The sequence below is a fragment of the Fulmarus glacialis genome, unplaced genomic scaffold (assembly GCF_000690835.1).
Source record: "Fulmarus glacialis isolate BGI_N327 unplaced genomic scaffold, ASM69083v1 scaffold3190, whole genome shotgun sequence".
Lineage (NCBI taxonomy): Eukaryota > Metazoa > Chordata > Aves > Procellariiformes > Procellariidae > Fulmarus > Fulmarus glacialis.
In genome coordinates this window covers 7108-30241 of record NW_009185636.1, presented here as the reverse complement: position 1 = coordinate 30241, position 23134 = coordinate 7108, and the positions used below count along the sequence as shown (strand labels likewise).

The 23134-nt window shown below is 37.0% G+C and overlaps 2 protein-coding genes across 3 annotated transcripts; one reads left to right on the top strand and one right to left on the bottom strand.

Annotated features, from left to right (window-relative positions):
• The first annotated feature begins 557 nt into the window (after window positions 1-557).
• LRRC57 (leucine rich repeat containing 57) lies at window positions 558-5568 on the top strand. Its single transcript, XM_009587933.1, has 5 exons — window positions 558-740; window positions 1932-2067; window positions 3095-3363; window positions 3831-4016; window positions 4631-5568. The coding sequence occupies exons 1-5, from the start codon at window positions 657-659 to the stop codon at window positions 4670-4672; spliced, it is 717 nt and encodes a 238-aa protein (XP_009586228.1). The 5' UTR covers window positions 558-656; the 3' UTR covers window positions 4673-5568.
• Window positions 5569-10475: 4907 nt separating this feature from the next.
• SNAP23 (synaptosomal-associated protein, 23kDa) lies at window positions 10476-21434 on the bottom strand. Of its 2 annotated transcripts, XM_009587751.1 has the most exons (7): window positions 21333-21434; window positions 20718-20759; window positions 18811-18859; window positions 18156-18273; window positions 14540-14692; window positions 13806-13950; window positions 10476-11223 (listed from the first exon to the last, which is right to left on the bottom strand). In XM_009587751.1, exons 1-7 carry the CDS (start codon window positions 21387-21389, stop codon window positions 11158-11160), a joined length of 630 nt encoding a protein of 209 aa, XP_009586046.1. In that variant the 5' UTR covers window positions 21390-21434; the 3' UTR covers window positions 10476-11157. The 2 variants fall into 2 exon arrangements, with proteins under 2 accessions (XP_009586046.1, XP_009586118.1); XM_009587823.1 differs by lacking the exon at window positions 14540-14692 and having other exon boundaries at window positions 11158-11223; window positions 21333-21389.
• Window positions 21435-23134: the final 1700 nt, after the last annotated feature.

The following is a 23134-nucleotide window of genomic DNA, read 5'->3' as shown; positions in this document are numbered from 1 at the left end:
TGCTTCTCTTGGGCTTCTCGTCCCGGCTGTTTACGTGCCGTGTTGGGCTTTATTCCCCACCTCCCGGCTACAAACCTGACACTAATCCTTCGGCCTGTAATCCGGCGCAGTTTGTCGTGGGGGTTAAACCCTGCTGGAGTTACGGGAGGTGGATGTCGTGTGTCTGCATCTGGGGTCATAAGAAAGGAGTCAAGTCTGTAAATAAAACACGTTTCCAAAAAAGCAAATAAAACTAATATTGAAAGTAGGTCAGTGCTGGTAGATGTCACTAAAATCACGGCCAGTCTCCATGGAGAATCTCCTTACGCTACTGGGCCCTGAAAGAGGCGATATGTGGAAAGTATGCCATTTTTCCACTTAGTTTTAATTGTATTTGTTGCATCATTTTAATACTCAAACTGCTATAATGAAGGCACCTTAAGCTAGGTAAATCTTTTAAGTTCTAGGTTTTAGTTATGAGGGAAATGAAAACACAGCAGTGAAACGGTTCAGTATGTTGAGATGCTTGTAGTCCTGAAGACAGTACACATAAAATGACTTTTTACATTTGCTTTATCACAGAGACTTTGGATTGCAGTTCTCCAGTGCAGAATAACTGAGAGAAACTTGCTGAGACTACCACTCAAACTCTGTATGCTTCACAAAGAACTGTTAAGATGGGAAATAGTGCATTAAAAGCTCACCTGGAGACAGCACAGAAAACTGGCGTGTTTCAGTTAACGGGAAAGGGACTGACAGAGGTAATGTAACTGTAGTAGAAATGTGGTTGGTTGTGTGTATGACTGACAATTTTGGAAAGAAATTTCCACCTCATTATGCACTGCGTACATGTATTTTTCATAAATAGTGATGGATAATATTATTTCAAGAATTTTTTTTTCCTTTTTGCAGAGCAGATTTTTGCTTGTCTGTCAGGGCACCTGCACGCTTCTTACGCTTTAGAGTGCATATATGTTCAAGAAGTACTAGTTATGATGTTGTTGTGCTTTTTAAAGAAGGGCTGTAAACTCGGGGGAAAAAAAAGTAAATTTTATAACCGTATTGTTCCCTAGAAAGATACTCCGCAATTTGTCGCATTTAGATACTTATGCTGTATTTAACTGTAGTCATATGAATAGTCTGTACAGGCTGTTCATTGGGCTGGAAGCATCTTGAGGTTTATTATATGAGAAATTGTCTTGACTTTGACTCAACTGCAGAAAAACACAGAATGTCTTGGAACCATAAGTCTAGTAACAATTCACAGGATAGCCAAAATAGCTATATTGCAGTAATTTTCCATGGCTTCTCTAAAGTATCTTCTTCCACTATCCTACCTTCTCTTTTCCCTTTTCCTCTGCCAAACCAAAGGACAATCAAAACCACTGGTCTATTGACCAGGAATCGCTGATGGTGATTGTCAGGTTTTTCCTTTTTTTGGCTCAGTACCAAGTGCAGATTAAAGTGGTATAGGATGCAAATAAGAATAAGGAAAATGGTTTACATAATTATTTAAAAAGGAAAGCAAGAGAAAAATTTGCCAATCCTACTCTGCTAAAACACAGAGTTGTTAACTAGCTGTAGAATATTTTTAAATGACAGGCATGTTTAAGAGAAACACACAAGAGGGCTAGAACATAAACGAGCTCGTGTCATGGTATACTTCCTTCTCCCTTTTTAATTTAAATTTTTTGGCTTAAAAACTACTCTTCCTAGATGTTAGACTGTCTCCTTTATATCCCTTTTCCGTTCCTCAGATGAAAAAATATTTTTAAAACTATGTATTAAGCAAATTTGCTAACTTAGTTGCACCCTGTGGTGATTGGACATTGTGATACATATGACAGTATGTAATAGCGATACAAATTTCAATTAAAATTTTAAGCTGTGTAACTTGAACATTCAGAGTTGTATCAACTATTGAAATGCTGTATCTTTTTTGTCCCCCATAGTTTCCTGAAGATCTGCAGAAGCTAACAAGCAACTTAAGGACAATAGACTTGTCAAACAACAAAATAGAGCTTTTGCCACCACTCATTGGAAAATTTTCCTTTTTGAAGAGCCTTGTTCTAAACAACAACAAACTGAGTATGCCTGCTAATTAACATCTCCACAGATTTTTAAAATAATAACCTGACTTCTCTGATCAGAAACTAAATTTAATGATTTAATGGGGAGTTTAGTCGCCTAAATTGAAATCTTTGGAATTCATGTACTGGAAAAAAACCCCAAAACCATAAATTCTTCAAAACTAGCTACCAACTTAATTGTATTATCAGTTTTACAATGACATGTAAGTACTTAAAACCATAAAATGTTTCTGCGCTGTGACTTGTCTGATCTGAAGGTTTAACAGTGTCAGATGGTTTAGTACTTGCACAGAGAACAGGTAATGAAGATGATCTGTAGAAAATGTTGCTGGCCATTCAATGGTTGTTACGGTTTCTGTTGGACAAACATCCAACTTTATAGAAATAGTGGGATGAGGTGAAGAAACTAACTTTTTAATGTGTTAATTGTGTATTATCTGCCTTTTTGAAAAACAAACGTTATTTACAAGTCTCTTTGACTCTATAGTGGAACTCGAGGAGTGCTACAGGTTATACATGTGTGTAGGTAGAATGAGGGATGAATGAATGCCAGCAGAGCTTACCTGGTGAGGCTTATATGCTGGTATGATACAATATGGATTATCTGAGAACTTACTTTTGAGTCAGTTGAGTAATACCTCTAAAGGGCTGCAGCAGACCTGAAGCTGTGAATTGTGTGGAACTTCAAATGTCAGAGAATACGTTGGTAAAGTGGTTAGTAAAGAGTATAACTGATAGTCTAAAATCCTCTCAGAGTAGTGTTTTCAGCTTGTAAAAAGGCAAGGTCTGCCTTGTCTGCAGATTATTTTTAAGATATTTATGGAAGATGGTTAAAAAGCATGTGTTAGTGGGCTTAAGTTTCTATGCAGGGATCTGTGCCTTCATTGGAAAATGGGGAGGAATCCTGTGGGAAATTACTGTAATATAGCACCGTTTTCCATGCAGAAGCTTATTTGAATTAAATGGGTATGAATGTTTACTGCTTTTTGTTTAGGTCATCTCTTTGTTCTGTCATTTATTTCTAGCTGCTTTACCTGAGGAGCTGTGTAAACTGAAAAAACTGGAAACACTACATTTGAATGGCAATCACTTGAGGCAGCTACCGGCTGCATTTGGACAACTTTCGGCTCTCAAAACCCTGAGCCTTTCTGGAAACCAGCTTCGGACTGTGCCTACACAACTCTGCGGTCTTCGTCATTTGGATGTGGTAGATCTTTCCAAAAACCAGATCCAAAACGTACCCGACACTGTGGAAGAATTGCAGGCTATCGAGCTCAATTTGAATCAGAATCAGGTCTGGTAACTGAGATATTATGGGCATGTAGATTTAGGACATGGTTTATCTTGGACTTAGTGCATCAACAGAACGTAAGCTGAGACTATCGAAACTTTATAGCGAAAAGACATCTCTTGGACACAACAGAAATGAGGGATCATAACAAGAATTTGTGTACTAATACATCCAACTGCCTGATTTGACTAACAAACAAATCCTGAATTTAATCATACAAAAAATGATTTGAACAATTCTTGAGTAGGAATCTGATAAACAGGTGTGTAGGTTGCCTGTCATCACGGAAGAAAGAAGAGTTACTTGGATTTTTTGACCATTATTATCATTGCTTATGCATTGTTGTTGAGTAGTTACTGTTAATGTAGTTTATATTTACAACACGGTAATTAGTCTGAAACACAAATCACTTGAAGTAATCATGGATCACTAACATTTTAATCCCACTTCTCTTTTCTTATTTCTACCAGATTTCCCAGATCTCAGTGCAGATCTCCCACTGTCCACGCCTCAAAGTCTTGCGTTTAGAAGAAAACTGTCTAGAACTCAGCATGCTTCCTCAAAGTATCCTCAGTGATTCCCAGATCTCACTGCTTGCAGTAGAAGGTAACCTCTTTGAAATCAAGAAACTCAGAGAACTGGAAGGTTATGACAAGGTTTGTGTCTTTTTTTTTTTGGTCTTTTTTTTTAAAGAAGCTTCTGGTGAAGTCCTTACCCAGTACCTCCTCACAATACTAAGCTTTTACGCTGGTGAATAAAAGCACAGTCTACTGGTATTGTCACTAGTACTGGATTCATAACTAACCTCTGAAAAGAATTTCAAGAGTTCTTCAAAGGTTAACTTTCTCATAGGATTCAGGATCAGTGTTCTTTCATCAGCATCTTTTGAAGGGTAGCTAATGATGACAGGTGTGTGAAGGAGTAAGTCTTCACTTTGACGGGACAAAAAATAATGGATCCTTCCTATTATGCAGCATTTGTAACTGTTTAACGTTAGTTCATCCTTAATGCTTGAGATCTGACTGTTCAGCACTGTGGGGACAGACTTTCTAGAATATTAATCTGAATTACAGCAAACGTCAGAAAATTGGGGTTTTTTTGTTGTTTGTTTTTTTTTTTAAATTAAAGCTCTAATAGTTGTGTCTGGGAAATGCAAATATGCTTTAGATGCAGAGTGCTTTTAAGTCTGAGAGCAGAAGCTTAGCTTCTTTCAGTAGTGAATCTTGTATTAATTTCTCAATCTTAGATTTTTTTTTGTTTTTCTTTGTAGTACATGGAACGATTTACAGCTACAAAGAAGAAGTTTGCATGATCGTTATTCTGACCCTGTGTATTCCCAGTAAGAAGAGTTAGCGACTGAAGCACCTGCTTCACTGACGTAAACCAAGACTGATGAACGAGATGATCAGAGCACTCCTCCTCTAGTAGTCTGATACGGTCTGTTAAGGCCACATTGAATAAACTTGAACTAGAGAACATGGGTATTGAACTGATGAACCTGCCCAGGGGCCAGTTTTGATTTTTGTGCCACTATAGCTTTTAATACAATACACGTTCTCCTTTGTCAGGGCTCGTTCTTTAACAGAGAAAGGGAATGAGCATTTCAAAGTTGCCAGTTCCCTTTTGTCAGGAAGCTGGCTGTTGATTTGTAAGAGGATTATTTCTCCTGGAAACATTTTTCAATTATAGCACATGAAGTTCTACCACCAAAGCAGATCTGAAACATTGTATGTCTTGCAGTAAGCACTATTTGACAGAGAAGAACTTTTACAGATGAGGTTTTAGTTTATAACCTGTGTAAGTTTTTTATGAAGCACAAATAGTTAAGTGGCTAAGTTAAGTGTTTTATTAACTGCTTCCAGTAAACAAATCATGATTGGAGCATTCTTCATTCATATTTTACTGTACGGACTTTCATTTCCCATAAGCAAGAATTGCACTACAGTCTACTTCTGCTTGAGCTGTATCAAATAGAAATGAGGTTCACCTTCAATGTATTCAGTAAAAATGTGTATTGCTGGAAAATAGAATATCCTTGCACTGACTCCTTGTGTAGAAAGCAATGCTGAAAGTTTTAGTCGTCAGCCTACTGCTGCTGCCTTATTACCAAAAGCACCTAGAAAGAGCTAAAAATGTATGCAATTATGTAACTTATACTGAAAAGGAAAATGTACTTGTTTATTTTAGTAAATAATTTTCAAAAAATCAGTTCAAGTTTATTTGGTGTAACTGCTGCTGTTGTCACTTTAACAAGTAGTACTAAGCTATCCCTGAAAGCCCTCACTCGGGTACTTAGTTCCATCAGTTGTTGGTAACAGCTACGCTTCAACTGCTTTGAGAATGCAGAGGATTCGAGTGTGTCAACGCTTTGCTAACAATTCAGTTAATACGTACTGCATGCTCAAAACAGTGAAGTAGGAGCGGTACTAAGTACGCTTCTTGGCAGGATAAGCATGGATGCATCTATTCCTAATGCGACTGCCTTACATGTAATTGTACATTAAGTACTGTTCTATACTTAAGCTTTCCTACATGAGACAAGAAAGGCATTTAGATAGCAAACTCCTTAAAGTTGCTGGTGTAATCATCAAGTGTATTCAATGTCTTATGCCATCTGCAGTTAAGAAAAATGAAGTGACCTCTGTGCCAATCTTTTTCCTCAATGTAATAACTATAATTAAAATTAGCAATAAGTGGTTCTTTTATAAGATGCTCAGACGAAGTATCTAGTTCCCTGACCCTGTTGATGTCTTATTTCAATTCTTACATAGTCATACCTATTACAAGTGTGCTTTAGGGAACATCAGCTCCTTACTCAAAGGATGGATGAGATCCATCATTAAACAGGGAACAAGTTTTACTTAAGAACCCCCATTCCAGCTGTTACTTTATGGAAAAACTATCTTCCCGTAAGAAGTAGCTGACAGCAGACAATGTTTACTAGGCTACTTCGTTTTGCAAGACATAACTAGGGGATTGCTTTAAGAAGACAACCTGTATGTCGCCATAATGCAAGGCCCTATATAGTCAGAAATCTATTCAGCTTCATCGCAATACACTCCACAGATTATGACATGTAAAAATTCAGCAGTGAATAGTTTAAATCCCGAGGCTTGTTTTAAGTTCAGGTCCTTCCATTTGATACCTACACCCCATTTGAAGTATTAGCTTTTTTCCCTAGAGGTTTGCCATGCAAGAGACACCCACAGAACAAAGCCCCTCAGTTAGCAGATTCCCCCTTTGCACGAGAAAGGAGCAACTCACCAACTCTGGCAACTACAAAGGAGCGGTCTATCATCGGTATGTATGCACTTGGCAATGTTGTGCTGTGGTTTTGTTTTTTTTTTTTTTTTTAAACTGGAAATACTCTGTGCTCAGACATGCTGCTTCTCTCAAGTTTAACATTTGTTTATCAGGATTCTTCTGTCTATTCAACAAAGATATATCAGAAGAGATAGTATATTAGAACATTTATAAATTATGAAATTAGCATTGCTATTAAAAAATTCTTACTGCTGTTAGAAGTGTTTGAGATAGTAAGTCAACATTTCTCTTTTTTATGTATACATTTATAAACCTTTCAATTACTCTGTTAGGCTCCTTTGCTACCTTGGAGTTAAGACAGCTATCAAAAACTTTGTAAAGCAAGAGGGAGAAAACCCCATACAAAATACTGAATGGTGCTGAGTTAGTCCTGGATTAGCCAAATTTGTTTCAGAACAGAGGAAGAGTATTTCTCTTACAAGGAGAAAAAAAAAAAAAAGCTGGCTGACACCCTCACATGTTTTAGGTCATAGCAATAAATAACTGTTGCCAAGTCACTTCGTAGAACACAGTTCTGAACATCTCAGTACTACACATAATCTATTAGTAGTTTTATATTGTGGGTTTCTCAGTTTTCCCTTCTCACCACACCCACTCTACACATGACATTATAAAACAATTTATTTCCACACACAACTACACTTGCAGCTTTTTAGTTTTGGAATTACTGAGATAGAAAATGTTACCCTAGTTAATAGCATAAACCATTCATGTATTTTGTGTCAGACCCATTTTACTTGCTCTCTAATTTTCCATTGCAGTAAGATACACTTTTCATTCATTTACTCCATCAATGTTTAGATAGCGCATTGCTGTTTCAAGTGCAGCAAAGGTGAATTATCAACTGCAGTCACTGCATTGTGTAAAGAGCAAGTTGTTTCACCCTATAGCCTTGACAGAGGAAAGAGTTCTGCAAGTTACTGCACAAGCAGCACGTGCTGCAGTTCACACTATAGCTACCCCTGTGTTGAGAGGCTTAACTCATCTTTCATCAAGGAGAAGGCTAGCTTGAATTTACCAACTATCATGGTTTAAGTGTACCTATGGCACATGTGCTGCATGGCAGTCCCTAATTTTTTTTTTTTCCTAGTTACTGGTAGAAATATACCAGGCAGCCCCACAGTAGTATGAGAAGTACTTCTTCCAAGCCATTCCCAGATATGCTCTTCTCTCCTACAGCTCAAAACTGCTGCAAGTCAACACAAGTCTCTCTTCCCCCCACCCTCCTCCCCTCAAGAGCATTCGAGGAATCTGAGGCTCGAGCACCAGAGAAAATACAAATCTAAATCGCTTTGCAAGGGAAATTACATTGGCAGTAGATTAAATCACTAGATTTCACCTATTGGACTAGGTATTTGCTAAGCATCTGTTACCGATACTTGACTGGAGAGTTTTATTCTGCTTAGTTCCTTTATCATCCTGAAGTATAGTCCATGACAAATCAGTCTTTCAAAGAAGAGGTGGAAACATTTCATAGTTTGAAGTTAGGTGATGTTGATTATGCAGGAATGAAAACTAGAGTGTGGAGGAAAAAAAAAAAAATCAAAATATTCCTCTCTTCTGAACTACACCCATTCCTTTGTTAGCATTAGGATTTCTGTGAAATAAAAATAGAAGTGAAACTTCCTAGTTGCACAGTAGCAACTAGTTTCTGCCAAGTTTTTCAAGGACAGGAAACTAAACAAAGACATTTCTAAGAGAAAATAGTTTTAAAACACACTCAGTTATAAAAGTATGTATTTTTTGTGCACAATATATAGTTTAACAATCAAAAGCAGAAACTGTAAACCTTCATTATTAATAGCATTCAGAAATACAAAGATGTACAAGTGCTGATTCCATCCCATAGATATGGAAATAAAGCATCTATTCTATAGACAACAGTAAGACAATCCAAGAAGCAGACTGTGGTGTTCATTAACATGAAGGCACCAACTCCCTCACAGATTTGGCTCTTGCTGCATCAGAAAATAGTATTGATATTCCGCTAATGCTCAAGTTTAGAGTCTCAGAAATTATTTCCTTGTGTGTATTCATTGCAATATTACAATTCTGATATACCAATCACAGCATTCTCTCAGCCAAAGTGCTAATTTGTTGTTAGAGCTCAGGGAAGTCAAGAACATGGACTTGTAATGGCAAGGGAGAAAAGCATTCCAATGTTTGGAATGTCCAGATGCTACAGAGCAGGTTTGCACTGTTGTAAGCAGAATGAGGTAACCGCTTTAGTCTTCTGTTTCAGGAGATAATCGTAATTAAATAATGTATGCTTTGATTTTACAACCAGCAGCAAATATTCCTTCAGTTAACCCGAAGTTTGTAAGAAGGGGAAAAAAAAAAAAGCATACAAATCCCCTATGCCTTCCCATGCAAGTGTTTGTTAGAAATTTACTATGCAGTGTTCTTAAAAGTACTCCTTTGCTACTTGTGTTTTTAAGCACATAATTTTTGTTCCTAGTGGGGTAGATAATGAGTTTTTAAAATTCATTAGCTTTCCAACAATTACTGGAAGCCAGACAGAAGCTAACACACACCACTGAAGTATCCCATCCCCTAAAAATGACTTTACCTTATTCACATAAAACAATCTACCACTGACCTATTTATTACATGCAGCAGCTCCACCCTTTGGTCAGGGTTTTTTTTGTTTGTTTGTGGTTTTTTGTTTGGGGTTTTTTTTTGTTTGGGTTTTTGGGGGGGGCAGGGAGGGGAGCATGGGCAGTGGTTTTCTCTTCTTTAAATATCAAGTTGTCCCAGGGGTGAACTGAGAATATACCAGTCATACTGATTGTATTTCTACTGAAAGGAAAAACAAATCAAAACACTTAACACTGTTTGTCTTGCATTTCAGCAGATTAGTGTCATCTCTCTAGCCCTGGGATTTATTATTAATGGCTACAGGATACTTGTGGACTGTCCTTCCAAAAAACCACCCCATAATGCTATTAGTTTTAATTATTCCTCCAATCAATTTGATTTGAAGATTTTTGCCATCCTACATTGAGTATCACAGGTTAGTCCAAAGCATCATTTCCACCTTTAAAACAGGCATAATACATTGCTGGGTGGAGTTAAAACTATACAGGTCACTTGCAATTTACTTGCAAAAAAAAAATTCAATAATTTTTTGGGAATAAATCTGATTATACTACAGTAAAAACAAAATGTTTTTCCTCTTCATAGCAAGGGAGCTTTACCTCACCTAGTCAGAAACTCCTCTATTTTGCAACAGAACAGGAACATTTTAGTTGCAAGCAACTTGGACACATAAGATTTCCAATTGCCAGTCCCAACATCTGCAATAATAAACCAGTCAGGAATCTATTTAGAACTAGTTTATTTAGAACTAGCATACAGTTCTTAAATAGGTACTGCTTCCTCCAGACTTGTGACAAAAGTTTCGTAACAAGCTTCTCTGTTTTCAGTAGGTTTAAGAAGCTCCCCCAAAGTCACTGCTGAAAACAAACTCTGCACCAGATCTCAATCATTATTTTGCACTGGAAAACAGCATAAACTGAACTCCAGTGAAAACTGGCCAAAATAAAATCTGATATGGGATGCAAGAAAGCTGCATGCTTTTCTACTCAGTTTCTTCCAGTTAAGATGCATCATTCAAACACTTAAAAGTTAACTTTTAGATGAGGGGCATAAAATTTTCCATCAAATAAATACTTTAGGGAGATAGTTTTATTTTCTTCTACTCACATGTGCGTGGGGTTTAGGTCAGGTTTATACACACACCCCCCAAATATTATCAGAACAATGCAGCAAAATTTCCTGGTCATTGCCTCCAAACCAATGTCAATTTACAGTAAAGAAATGGAAACCTGTATACCCCTCCAGCTACCTTTACATTAAAGTTTGTGTATTTAGGAAGTGTTTTAAAGCCCTCAACCCACAAGTAGTAAGTAGTGGGCCTCTTCAATTCTGTAATCCAGAAACTCAAGCCCAAACCAATCGTGGTTTGGATTGTAAAACTATGGTTAGCCTGCTAGAGATACAAGTCAGACAATATTCACCAAGTCCCTACTTTAGTGAAGACACTCAACTTATGAGGTATTTCAAACAGTGCAAAGTGCCCTCTCCAACTTTCCACAACTGTGAATTCAGGTTACCCTGCTTGTTCAACTTCAATAGAGGACTGTATTTTGGGTGCAGGAAAAAAAAGAGACTGGGAAGAGGAATAACACATGCAAGAAGATTCTCAAAGCCGTAACACTTTTAGCCCTGAGCAGTTTAAAGAAAGTGAAGGTAGATGAGTCGGAGGAAGTTATGCTGGCTGCTTTCTTGGAGTCAAGGCCACGTTTACATGAAGGAATAAAAAAAAAATAAAAGAAAATTAAACCCTGTAGAAAGGGTACTGCTTCATTTTTCCCAGCCCCTCTTATTTCAGAATAGGAGAAGTTTCACAGATCCATAAATACGGTGGCTTGCAGCTGGAGAGACAGTGTCATTGAACAACGACAGCAGGCTTTAATTGTCAATTAGTTTCTTGGCTCTGATGTTGGCTTGCTCAATGCGTTCCCTGTTTGTATCAGCCTGAAAGAGACAAATTCATAGGTCAATTGCAGACTTCATACAAAACAATTTAAAAATTCAAACTGACATGAACTTCTGAATTGCAGGGTATTATCATTGTGGTAGACGGAAGGGGAGCAACTTTTATAAGCTAGAAGTAGTTTTTTTTCTTTTAAGCCAGCATAGGCTGTCAGTTTTTGGCAGAAACAGAATCAGGAAAAATAGTTTTTAGTCTTTGGCTGACTCTCAAAACATACAGCAGCTTGCTTCAGCAAGTCAGGAAGAACAGTAGCAGAACAAGGGGATAAAAATTCCCTCTCCCCAAACATTTAGACATCCTAAGGACCTCTATGAAGCAACTTTGTTGCTATGGTCTAGAAGTAATAATCAAAACTGGAAGTGGCCTATGGGCATAAAGTCAGGATTATTTTGCTTAGTGCAAATCCCTGGTTTTCATCCGCACACCATCCAGTGTCCTGGTGTCATAATAGTATGGTATTTGTAAGAAAAGCACTTTGTTTTGTAATTTTTAGTTGTAATAGTTTTACTACTATAAAGCATCAAAAGTCAGCTAGAGCACCTAGGCTGAACAAGTGTAAAAATAGTTTTACTGAAAGGTATGATAAGGAGCTTCGAAATAATTCCCTGATTACCCAGCCTGCAGCGGGGAATGAGCAGGAGGGGTAATAAGCACAAAACTAGCCTCTGCCCTAACCATGGGTAGTGGAACTCCTGAGAAGCTCTACCTGTGCCAACTATTAGCCATTTCACACCTTCATACTGCAATGGGTGGGGAAGACGACATTCACAGTTCAAGCCCTTCCCTCCTGTTCTTTCTTTCCTGCCCTTCGGGTCAAGAGTTGGGGAGGGGCAGGAATCTACTATAGAAAAGTAAGAATCTAAGCTCTTAACACCACTTTGGAAACACCTTGATCTAGCTACCAGATCCTCTTTTAAGAAAAGAGCCAGTAACATAAACTTTTATCAGGGGTTTATTCAGACTAGGAGTCCTGCGTAACACCGCAGGCTACCAAAAGTCACCCAGTCAAGCCTATGTATTTCCCAGGTTAGTTGGAATTTTTAATTTTTTAAAAAATAAAAATAAAAGCATGAACTCTATTCTGCAGTTAAGCTTAGTATTGCTCTTTGTTTCTTTATATGGTACTGTCCTTTGGAGATTTACCCTCAACATTTTAATTCGTTTTCCACACTGTTCACTAGATTTAAAAACAGTTATCAGCAGAAAAGGATCAATTTAAGTATCCTCAGACAGGTTGCCAGTCTCGAAGCCAGCAATAAAAATGAAAGTGCAATTCCTGTTTTGTAAAGCAATTCTAACTTGTTTACATCATATTTCAATAGTTAGTAAGACTTATCAGCAAGATTTATTCAGACCACTAAAATGAAAGAGCATCAGGCCAAAACAGGTGCTTGAAACTACCAGAAACACTACTGCTAAAAACAGTAATTCCCACTTGCAGTTAATTTGACCAGGCAATTTTCAGTCCACTTTATAAGCTGTAAGAATTTCACATCTCATTTTAAACTACAATTAACTTTTCTAGTGTTCTTTAAAAGTGTTTGAGTTATTTTATTTGATAATCACCTCTGATCTGCAGTTTCAGGGAACAATGAAAGAGAATTAAGGCATCCTCCATAAGATCATGCTGACATAGGTACAACTAGCATTTATGTTAGACTAGCTCTGTGTATTTGAGAAAATTCTGTTCCTCTTGCTTTTAACCCTACTGGGCATTTCACTTATATCCTTAACTTCCCATTTCATCCTAATTTTATAATTTTACAGCAATTGGTGTCCACTTCTGCTTTTTAGAATCTTTAATAGACACTATTCATTAAAGCTTTCATTTCCTTTCTTAACCAGGATGTCTGTAAAAGAACTTCTATTCACTTCAGAATATGGGGATTTCTAAAATACGACTAACTTCCTCATAAGTTGCCCCCTGAAAGCAACCCCTCCCAAACATACTTGTATATGATTAATCTGTTATGGGAAGTTAATCTTTAAAGCAATAAAATTAAAAAAAAAAGATGCTACTGGCTATGATTAACTTCATGTGCAGATGAGGGCAGACCATGTCCCCATGTGCCTACAAAACCTATTATTCCAAAGCCTCTCCAGCCCCAATATTCTCTCTGGCCATGAGAATTAGAGCAATACATTACCTGTGTTTTATTTTACATTCAATTATAGTGACTTTTTAGGAATTCCAGAAGAATCTTGCTATTGTTAAAAATACCTATTCCCTACCACACACAAGATTCCCTGTAAGCAACAATTCCCCAGTTATACCTCCTGTAAATGTTTGCCCTTTTGATCCAATCAAGTTTAGTTGTTTTCAGAGTAATAAGTGACCTGTGTTTTATTTTTATGTTTCCTAACACTCTGAAGCATTTGAATTTTCAGCTCCATACCCAAACACCAAGATATATCTGTTGTGAAAATCACTGCAACGTAGAGGATGGTACAATCTTAATGCACATTTACTGCACATACAGGTAGACAGGACAGTGAGCCCATTCCTCATAACTTCCCAGCAACAGCCTCTAAGCTGAAGGCAGAGAACACCTTTGACACTTACCTTTACATTTATCCGGTCTATTTGTTTATTCTGGGCATCAATCTCATTGCCCATATCCAAAGCCATGTTTTTCAAATTCCCAAGAATGTTTCCCACTTGAGCAAGATTTTCATCCATTTCATCTTCTCTGGCATCATTTGTTATCCTGTTCAAATAATTAAGACAATGTTTCTAAGAATCAAACACTTGCTTTTCCCTACCCTAAATTTATTTTAATAGAAATTGTTTGTTGCACAGTTACCTGACAGGCAATGTATTCAAGCCAAGGTATGTTTTTCCCCCTTTAAAACCCCACGTATTCCAAGCAAGACCACCAAAAAAGGGTGTTAAGGTAGCCGCTATTACAAAAATAGCTTTAGAATTTAAAGTAACAGCTACAGAGGAAGTTTAAGACATGAGTTTGTCTCAAATATACTTTATGACAATAAAAGTCCTCGATATTTTTAACAGTCCCCTCAACAGATGAGTACTAAGCTCTATAGTCCTCACACCCAGAAACAGACTGATAATACCTAATACCACCACTATGAAAAAAAATGAAAGTGTAGGATGAGCGCTACAATACTGAAAGTGTAGGTGTCTGCCACCTCCTCTCCAAGCAGTAACAATTCCTCCAAGCAGTAGTAAAAAAACCTTACTATTTAGCAACTTCAGCTAAAATGCAGCTGAAAGAAGCTGACAACTGATAACTTAGGATTTCTGCATTTGAGATTGAGAAATATGAAGAAGCAAACCTTGTAATATATCCGCCACTTGGTCCTCCAGAAGTCTGAGGCTGCTGCTGATTTATACTTCTTGGTTGCATGGATATCACATGATCTGCCGAGTTCTCTGTTCCATCTCCCCAGGTTGCTCTGTATGCCTTGCTAGCCTCAAAGTTCTTCGTCCTACTCCGTAAAAATAAGAAATCTGAACTGCTACATCAGAAACACGGCTTCCTGACTTAAGTTCTGTATTAATCTAGGATTTTCAGAAACATTTGTCTTGTGCCTGAAAGAGATTAGATTTTGTATAGACAACGCCTTGTCTATACAATACGATTTCTTATATTGGGATAGTACAAACATAAGTGAGTTACTCTAGGGACAGTGATTAATTTGGTCTGAAGCTTTAATACAAGCACAGTAATTTCCTTAAAGTAGTATACTTTACCAGAAGAGGGGAAGCTTATGACAGTAACAGGAAAGTTTACACTGTCATAAGATAAAGTTGCATTTACAACAGGAGTTAGTTTAGAGTCAGGATTAGTTACTTTTCAGGGAAAAAAATGGGGATAAAGGAAAAAAAAACTCCCTCAAATACAAGTAGGTAGACTATGCAAGAAAACCATTAATCTCTACTATTCTTTGTTGAATATTTTCTGTTGCCAAGTCTTTCTTTTTAAGATTAATGTTTCTCAGGTTAATTTTGATTATGAAATAACAGTAATCATGTTTAAATAGCTCCTCCATTCTGCAATTGAATTGTACTAACTCCATTAAAGCGACAAACCAACTTACCATTACACTTTTACCACATAACTCAGAAGAGAAAAAAATTAAAGAAAGCACACTGACATGAAGTAATCTCAAGAATCACAGACCCACAAAAGCAAGAGGGGAAGAAAATCTAACTGATCTAAATTGGGGTCAGTTCTCATGAACACCAAAGAACATATGTTGAGAAGAATATTCTCATGTTCACCTTGTTTGCTGGCATTTTCAGGTTTAAGCTAGATAATCCAGACTCCACTGCCACTTTTCTGCTTCTTTAAAAGCCTGTGAAGGGAAATCTGTAGTGTCTTTCAGTACATCTAACTTTACAGTTACAGGTAATCAATTTCTAGATCTATAGTGTCCTTCAGTAGCCCAGATGTTTCACATTTGAAGAGGTGTGAAATTAGCTGTAACAAAGAAATATTCCCCTCATTCTTCTGGCATTTATGTAATCGAAATGGGAAATTGTATTTCATAGGTCAGATCCTATGAAAAGTAATCTAATATGAATACATCAAGGGGAAGAAATGGAATAATTTCTCAGTTCATAATGGAACTGTTGGACCCAGCAGAACCCTAAAGAAACCTGAAGTAGTCAATTCTAGCTCCTTTGCATACACAGGCTTAAAGATCTCTTTAGGTTTACTGCAACTAGACTGAGCATTGTATTTTCATCTCATTCATACTAAAGCTGCAACAGCAAGAGAGCTTTGTATGCTTGGCTTCTGGATTAGCAAAGTCTTAGGTGCCAGAGGTAACTGAGGAATTTATTGAACAAAAACAAGCGTCCTGAAAACTACTTGCACATCTGAAGTAGACAGCTAGAAACAGAGTTGTTGCTCAAACTAAGCACAGTTAAGAACAAAGCTTCTCACCACCTGATTTTTTTCAGGGTTGTTTTTCAAATTACTATGCGTTCACTTTTCTCATGTTTCATTTCTGTAAGAGTAAGGCAATTTATACAACCTGTCAAACCAGCAAGGGCTCAAGCAATTGTTCAACATTTCCTCAAGTAATACACTCTACAGTAATTGACATTTTCTATTCACATCAGTGTTACAACACATCACAGCCACAAGGAGACCTGCATGCAGACATCATGCACGTGCAAGCACAAATGCAATAGAAGCATCACTTCAGACAGCTGATTAAACGTACATCTGCACTAATAAGACTGACCTTGTCCTAAAATCCGCTTTCACCAGTTAAGCGAATACAGCTTCTTATCCTAGTCTTCATTTTTAGAAAGCAAGCATCAGTGTTAGGAGAGAATGGAGAAGAAAGAATAGTAAAGAACAGCAAACAGGTAAATTGTTATTAGTACATAGATTATATTAGAGTACTGCAGTATTTTGTGTTTTCACAAAGCTTTTATAAATAATCTAAGCTGAGGAGAAATGAGAAAAGAAGTATTTAATTCAGCAGGTGTTCTGATTTATCTTTCTGAAAAAAAAAAGCTTTGGAGATAACTGGTTGACAAATAACTCTGACATTGACAGAAAAATTGATGTTCCAGTAAATATATGAAAGGCATTGACAATTTCTTATTCATTGCCCTCTACTTATTTAGTAGATTTTTCTGCACATTATTGCCCATTTTGGTACACAACTCATTATTTCTTTTATTGTTACCTGTGTATTTGGAGTGCCACAAGCGTTCATAAATTCTGAGCTTGCTCAGTGTCAATAAACTGCTTAGCTTCAGTGAAATAAGACTGTCAACTACAGAAAACAAAGACTAAGCATGTCAAAATGCTCGAAGTCCATCAGCTTGATAAAACTAATATAAAGCAGTAAGCACACCTATTCAGAAGCCAGGACAGAACTATCTGCCTTTTCAAGGTACTAAAGCTCTACGACTTTCAGCCTTAGAAGCCACATTCATATCTATCCTAAACGATCCTCAAAGTATTATTCTGTTGGTTAAGCAGACTCAGCTACTCCAAGGAATTTTTACCTTAATTTCTGCTACCTCTCAGTTGAATGATAGGGTTTTTTGCTCATGCTAAAGAGCTAAAAATGAACAAACATACACAAACTATTCACTTCAGTGGTCACACACTTAAAATAACCTATTTTTCCTTCACTTGGAAAAACTATGATCACATCCAATTCACAAAAATCGATTTGATACTTTGCTGCTTAAAGATAAAGCTAGCAGACCTCCAAAAATATAAATATTGTTTTCCTTATATTACTGATTTCTGATCATTGTTTAGACTGTTTAGGTGTTTAGAAGTACAAATCAAGTGCCCTACAAAAGATCAGATTACTCTTAACTGACTTGGATATGGTAGCCATAATGCTGATGTTATAAAGGTATTGTGAAGCAGGTCTGCAAGAATTTATGTAGTCACTAGTGAAAGATTAAAGCTTTAACACCAACGTCCGTTCTCCTACTCTCTTTCTCCCTAAAGCATGAACATTTTTTAAATGCCTAGAGAACCAATATTACTTTCTTCTCCAAAACAGAAGTTTCCTTGCTTTTAAGTTAGTACAGAAGTATTGTTGTGAAGAAATGATTTTTGGAGTCAAATTTCTAAGAGTCAGGCACTACATATAGCTATTTGCAGTCCAATTTGGTCTCATCTATATGGACATTGATAGTATTCTACTAAACATAAGCTTTAAGGAGATTAGGGCACAATTGTGCAGGATGTTATACAGTGAAAGAGGCACAATATATGGTTAGATGCAAGTAAGCTTTAGCTACTCTCATACAATTTTAAAAGGGTGCACCTCTACAAACCAAAACAGTCAACTTTCCTAGAGATTCAGCATTTTTTAATTAGCTCTTTTATAAGAGACCATCTCCCAGTACAGTAGCTATTGGGAATATTCTAGAACTTCAGACCCAAGTACCAATTTAACTGACCTGTTACAAGGACAGACACAGAGCCCACAACATTTGTTGAGCTCTGTCAGTGTCTTCTCAGCTTCTCTCATATCTTTATTTATCTGGTCCATGCCTTCTTCTATGCGATTTAGTTGTTCTGGAAGAGAGACAAGTAACCTGAATACACACGGATTGGGGGAAAGTGGGGGTGGGATATTAACATTTCTTTCAAGCAGGAACTTACAAGTTTCAGTTCTATCTTTATACCAAGCCTAATGCTTTTTTCCTTTCCTGCCTACTGGGATTTTTAATTTTTTTTTAATTTTTATTGTTAAGAAAGATATTAAGCGAAAGTTTTGTTTACCACATTAAAAATATTTTCCCTATCCTTAGAACAGCACTTCTGTTGTTGCTCTTAGAATAAATGCAGACAGTTACATCCATGCTATGGTGGAAATGAACGGCTTCTGTAGCAGAGGCTGTATTACAGTGTAACTAACATGGTCTCTCAACTATTTTAAAACTCCTTTTAAATACTAAAAACCCATGGGAATAACCAATCAGCAAATCTCATTTTCACATAAGTAGTCTTTAACAAGCTTTTAGTTTCAGCAACAACCCTTAAATGATAATGCTTTTTCTTACCATCATAAAATTGATTTTTAGTGTTAGACAGGAGGAAGGAAGAACTCACCTCCCTGTTCATCCAGCATGGTGATAGTTTTGATGCCGACATCCTGGGACTGCAGGAAGAAATTTATTTGCAGATATAAAAACATATTTCAATACAGCAGTGCAAAATCAGAAGGTCTCTATAGTAAATTTGATAAGCCAACCAAGTTCATAATAAAACACTGTGCTAGGAATAACTTCTGTAGCAAAGCTACGCTAAGTTTCAAATTAGACCCTATGTTAGGCTGATAATTATCTCACCTGTTACACTATCTCAATTAGTGGGGGTTTTTGTGAGGTTTTTTTTTACATTACAACAAGACGATAAAATTTATTGTAATACTCAGATTGAACTATGACAATGTCAAGCTAAAAAAGTAAACCTAGCTGTGCCTTGTTTTGAAAAGTGGCATTTAGTTCATTCATTATTCCTACACTCTTCAATAGGGCTGACAAGGCCTTTAGTCCTGGAAGCCAGAATAAAAGTAAAACAAAGCTTGCAAAACCATTCTCGAGAATTCAGCAGAAGAGATCAAGAAGATAATAGCACACCACTGGTTTTAGAACCAAGCAAAAGAAATCAGCAGTGAGGAATATACCACGGTACAGCTCTTTGCTGGGTCAAAGTCTTGAATCTACCATGCAAGTTGCACCCATGCTTTACTGTAAATTGGCAGCATAGAACTGTCTATGGTAGGAGTTATTTTAGCTTCTATGAATCACCAAAATATGATACCAAGAGAAATTATGCTGGTTTATTACATGTTCTTAATGTTTGTGTTTGAGAGGTATTCATGACGCTATGCTGATTCAAATGCCTCACTAACAGTAATAATAACAGTAATAATAACAGTAGCATCTTCAGTTCCACAGCAGCCTGCTACTGTCTGGACAGTAAGTATGGGTTCTAAAGCAGTAGTGACCAAACACTTTAGGGTCCTTATTCATTAGATTATTTTTTAGTGTTCTCACACTGACAATAAATTGTCTCAAGTCTTCAGCACTAAAAGTCTGGGCATTAGCTTTGAAAGGCTTAGTCTCTGGATTCCCATTTGTCCATGGCATATCCAAGTATTAGCAAAATCAACAAAGCTTAACTGGTTCGGCAAGACAAGTCTATCACAGCTGACTATCAGCCATCTTATCTTACTCCCTACCAACAGGATGCTCTACATTTTTTGAAATTACAGTATCAAAAGTAAACTTTCAGCCATTTTTACAATGGGCCATGCAAGCCATAACAGTGTAGAGGAACAGATTCCTCACATAACTTCACCTAGATAAACCCAAAATCTGGATTTCTTTGTTTCAAGTCACTTACAAAGGTGTTAAGAGTTTCATCATCATACTTAACTATCTTTAAAGTTAAAACTGATGAACAGATTGTAAGAAGGTGTAGAACTACTTTGTTTAGAACCAAAAGCAGCCCTGCCCTCTACTACCCCACCCAACTGAGCCCTACCCTCCTCCTCAAAGCCAGACATTTTCACACCGTTCACAGGTAAAGTGAGGTAAAAGACAAACAGATGTTATGAGAAGCAAGTGTTGCAGCACCAAAGCCACAACTGACCATCACAGAAGACTTTTTATAACTCATCTGTAGCATTTGGAGATTAGGCCATTTTGCTTAAGAGGAAAACAGGTAAAAAGGATATTGAACCTTCTGTGATCTGAATTTACATAATGTGAAAAACATTAGGTTTAAGTCATTCCAACTCTACTACTGAATTAAAGCAGCAACTTCTAATAATGAAGTGTGTGTCTCAAAAAAAGTTTGAGAAAGACACAAAAGTGATGTTTGTGTTTATGTGATTGTGATTACAAGTTGTGATTGTGTTTGTGATTACAAACTATCACTTTATAATAGTTAACATATTGCTGCTTACTTAAATTAATAAATCCCCAGGGAATTCAAAAGCTTTTCCTTACCTCAATGGCCAAGCCAAGAATCCTCCTTGTGCTTTCTAAAGACTAGAAAGAAAATTTTAAAATGAGTGATTAACAATATATATCAGTGTCTGAAAGTCTTCTTTACCAGTTCATTGCAATAAGGCAACTAGTATACAAAGGTTCATCAGCCTGTCTGTATGTAACACACACTACAACACAATCATAGTGGCTGCATACTAGAGGTTTTTTCAGCAGCTAGTAAAACCCTGTTTTTTAGTACTTTCTAGTACCTTGCTTATCCCATTGGAAAGTCATTATAAAAGAAAATATACTCAAATGAATTTTAGATAAATAAAAAAAGTCATGAAGTATCAACACGATTAAAAACAGTGTAGGTATCCAGCCTGTATTGTCTCAGTAATCAGGACTGGGTGATCAGTACTCAGTCAAGTAGGTGGCTTTACAATTCAGAAGTTTAAATTCATTCTTACTTTTAGGATTAGTCTTCACTCCAGTATTTACCAAGTAAAGTCAGAGTTTGAAACATTCAGCTATACCCTTGCAGAATCACTACCCTAGATTGTCTTTATTTTTAAAAGTACTTATCTTCGCAGATAAGTACTGTAATCCCAGATGGCTTCCTATAATATTTACCTCATCAGTGACCTGGTTGGCCCTCAGCTGAATTTCTTCAGGCGATAGTTCAGCCATGATGAGGAACTATTACTTGTAAATAATCACGTTAAAGAGAATCTTCCCCCTGTAATAAGAGATACCAGTTAAGCATCAGAATTATCCTTTTATCAGTATTTTGAGCTGAAACTAGAAGACAGTTCAAAGAATGAGCCTACGTATTTCATTCTGCTTAGTACAAGACCGGGTTAGGACTAGAAGGCACTAAAAGAATTATTCAGCTGATATGACATAACTGAGGAGCTAAGAGAACTGCAGGAACAATCAGTATGTGAAATAGTTTCCTTTCCAAGACTTGGCTTCCTAGACGTTTTTGGAAAATTTTATCTATTGTTAGTTTAAGGTAAAAATCAGGAAACGAAGTCTTGAAATAAAAAGCTTCTCCATGTTGGAAAAGCACATTGGTTTACCCAGTAATCCAGAAAGAAATTCATTAAGGCATTTAAGTTACTAGCATAAGCTTTAAGTGTTCTTCCCCCTCCCTTTGAAGGATTTCAACAGACAGTCAGAAGAAGGGGAAACACTTTCACAGACCAAGCACCACCTAAAATGATTCCAGTAACACTCTAGAAATAGCTGTTCTTATGGTATGGTGAATCCCTCAAATGCAAAAGGATCTGCAAAAGTTTTAAATGGTATGTCTGCAACTCTAGCAAAGGTTTTCAATCCACCTCATAATAAAGATGGGATCAAAATTTTAATAATTGAAGTCCCAACACACCATGATCTAACTTTTGCTATAAATAGGAGATGCATTTTTGCCTGAAGAGACAAGAGGAAAAAGCAAGCCCATCAATAAGTGTATTTTTATCAGAGCTAAGAATCTCCATTTTTGTTGGCGGAATGGTAATAAAGCCGGCACTCCTAGCAATGGGAAAACAGAGGTCCCAGGCTGTACAAGAATTTAATGAGATAGAACATAAACTGAACAATAAGAGGATTTTTAAAAAATGCATTTTCCCCTTAACTTCAGATTAATCCTTGCTCTTTCACGTGAGTAGCTTCCAATTAAGTTCACGTTATCCTTTGAGATCACTCCAAATGTCCTGCTTGACTAACAGAACTATGTTCCATTTTTCAATATTTTACAAGACAACATTAGTAACTGCTCCTAGAAGGGCAAATTCATGCAGATTCACCCAGCTGTTAGCTAGAGAAGGGATGCTGTTCACAGCTCTTTGCAGGAAGTATGCAAACCTCTGAGGGTGAATTGAAATCAAGACACCTCATCACTACAGCTAAAGTACTTCAGGATTTAGAGAATACTTCAGCAGGTCTGGTCTTTAGCACCTAACATACCTCCTCAGCCTACGACTATGGCTCTAGGAGGTTTTTCTAAGTAGCTGTCAACACAAGTTAGTTTTTGCCATAATTTTAAAAAAATCAGACGTTCTCACACAAGGCCTCTAATAGCTCAGTTTGCAGTAGTCCAATTTGACTATAGAATCAGTGACTTACCTTTTCATTCACAGGCTTAAGCTCCTTTCATGAGGTTTATTTAGGGCAGGTCAGTCCCAGCCTTGAATTTGGGAATGCCCTTCAAGCTGGTTTGCACAGCTAAGGACCAGTAAAACAGGGGCAGGGAGGAAAGGACCCATTTTCACTATATTAGATTAAGCAAAGGAAAATGACATCAGGCTGGTTCTTTGGGTGAAGATCTCATATTTACTTAATATTCAGAAACAGGACGAAATTTCAATTACATAGTTGCACTGAACAAGCAATATCTGGATTACCGTAATTGTTGCAGGCTTGGCCAGCCT

Excerpts from the sequence above, each read along its gene's own strand:
- LRRC57 (XM_009587933.1), top strand. The coding sequence starts at position 657 with ATGGGAAATAGTGCATTAAAAGCTCACCTGGAGACAGCACAGAAAACT. Across the intron at positions 741-1,931 it reads CGGGAAAGGGACTGACAGAG|TTTCCTGAAGATCTGCAGAA; the intron begins GTAATGTAACTG and ends TGTCCCCCATAG. Across the intron at positions 4,017-4,630 it reads AACTGGAAGGTTATGACAAG|TACATGGAACGATTTACAGC; the intron begins GTTTGTGTCTTT and ends TTTTCTTTGTAG.
- SNAP23 (XM_009587751.1), bottom strand. The coding sequence starts at position 21,389 with ATGGCTGAACTATCGCCTGAAGAAATTCAGCTGAGGGCCAACCAGGTC. Across the intron at positions 18,860-20,717 it reads TTCTTGGCTTGGCCATTGAG|TCCCAGGATGTCGGCATCAA; the intron begins GTAAGGAAAAGC and ends TTCTTCCTGCAG. Across the intron at positions 13,951-14,539 it reads AGTGGCGGATATATTACAAG|GATAACAAATGATGCCAGAG; the intron begins GTTTGCTTCTTC and ends TTATTTGAACAG.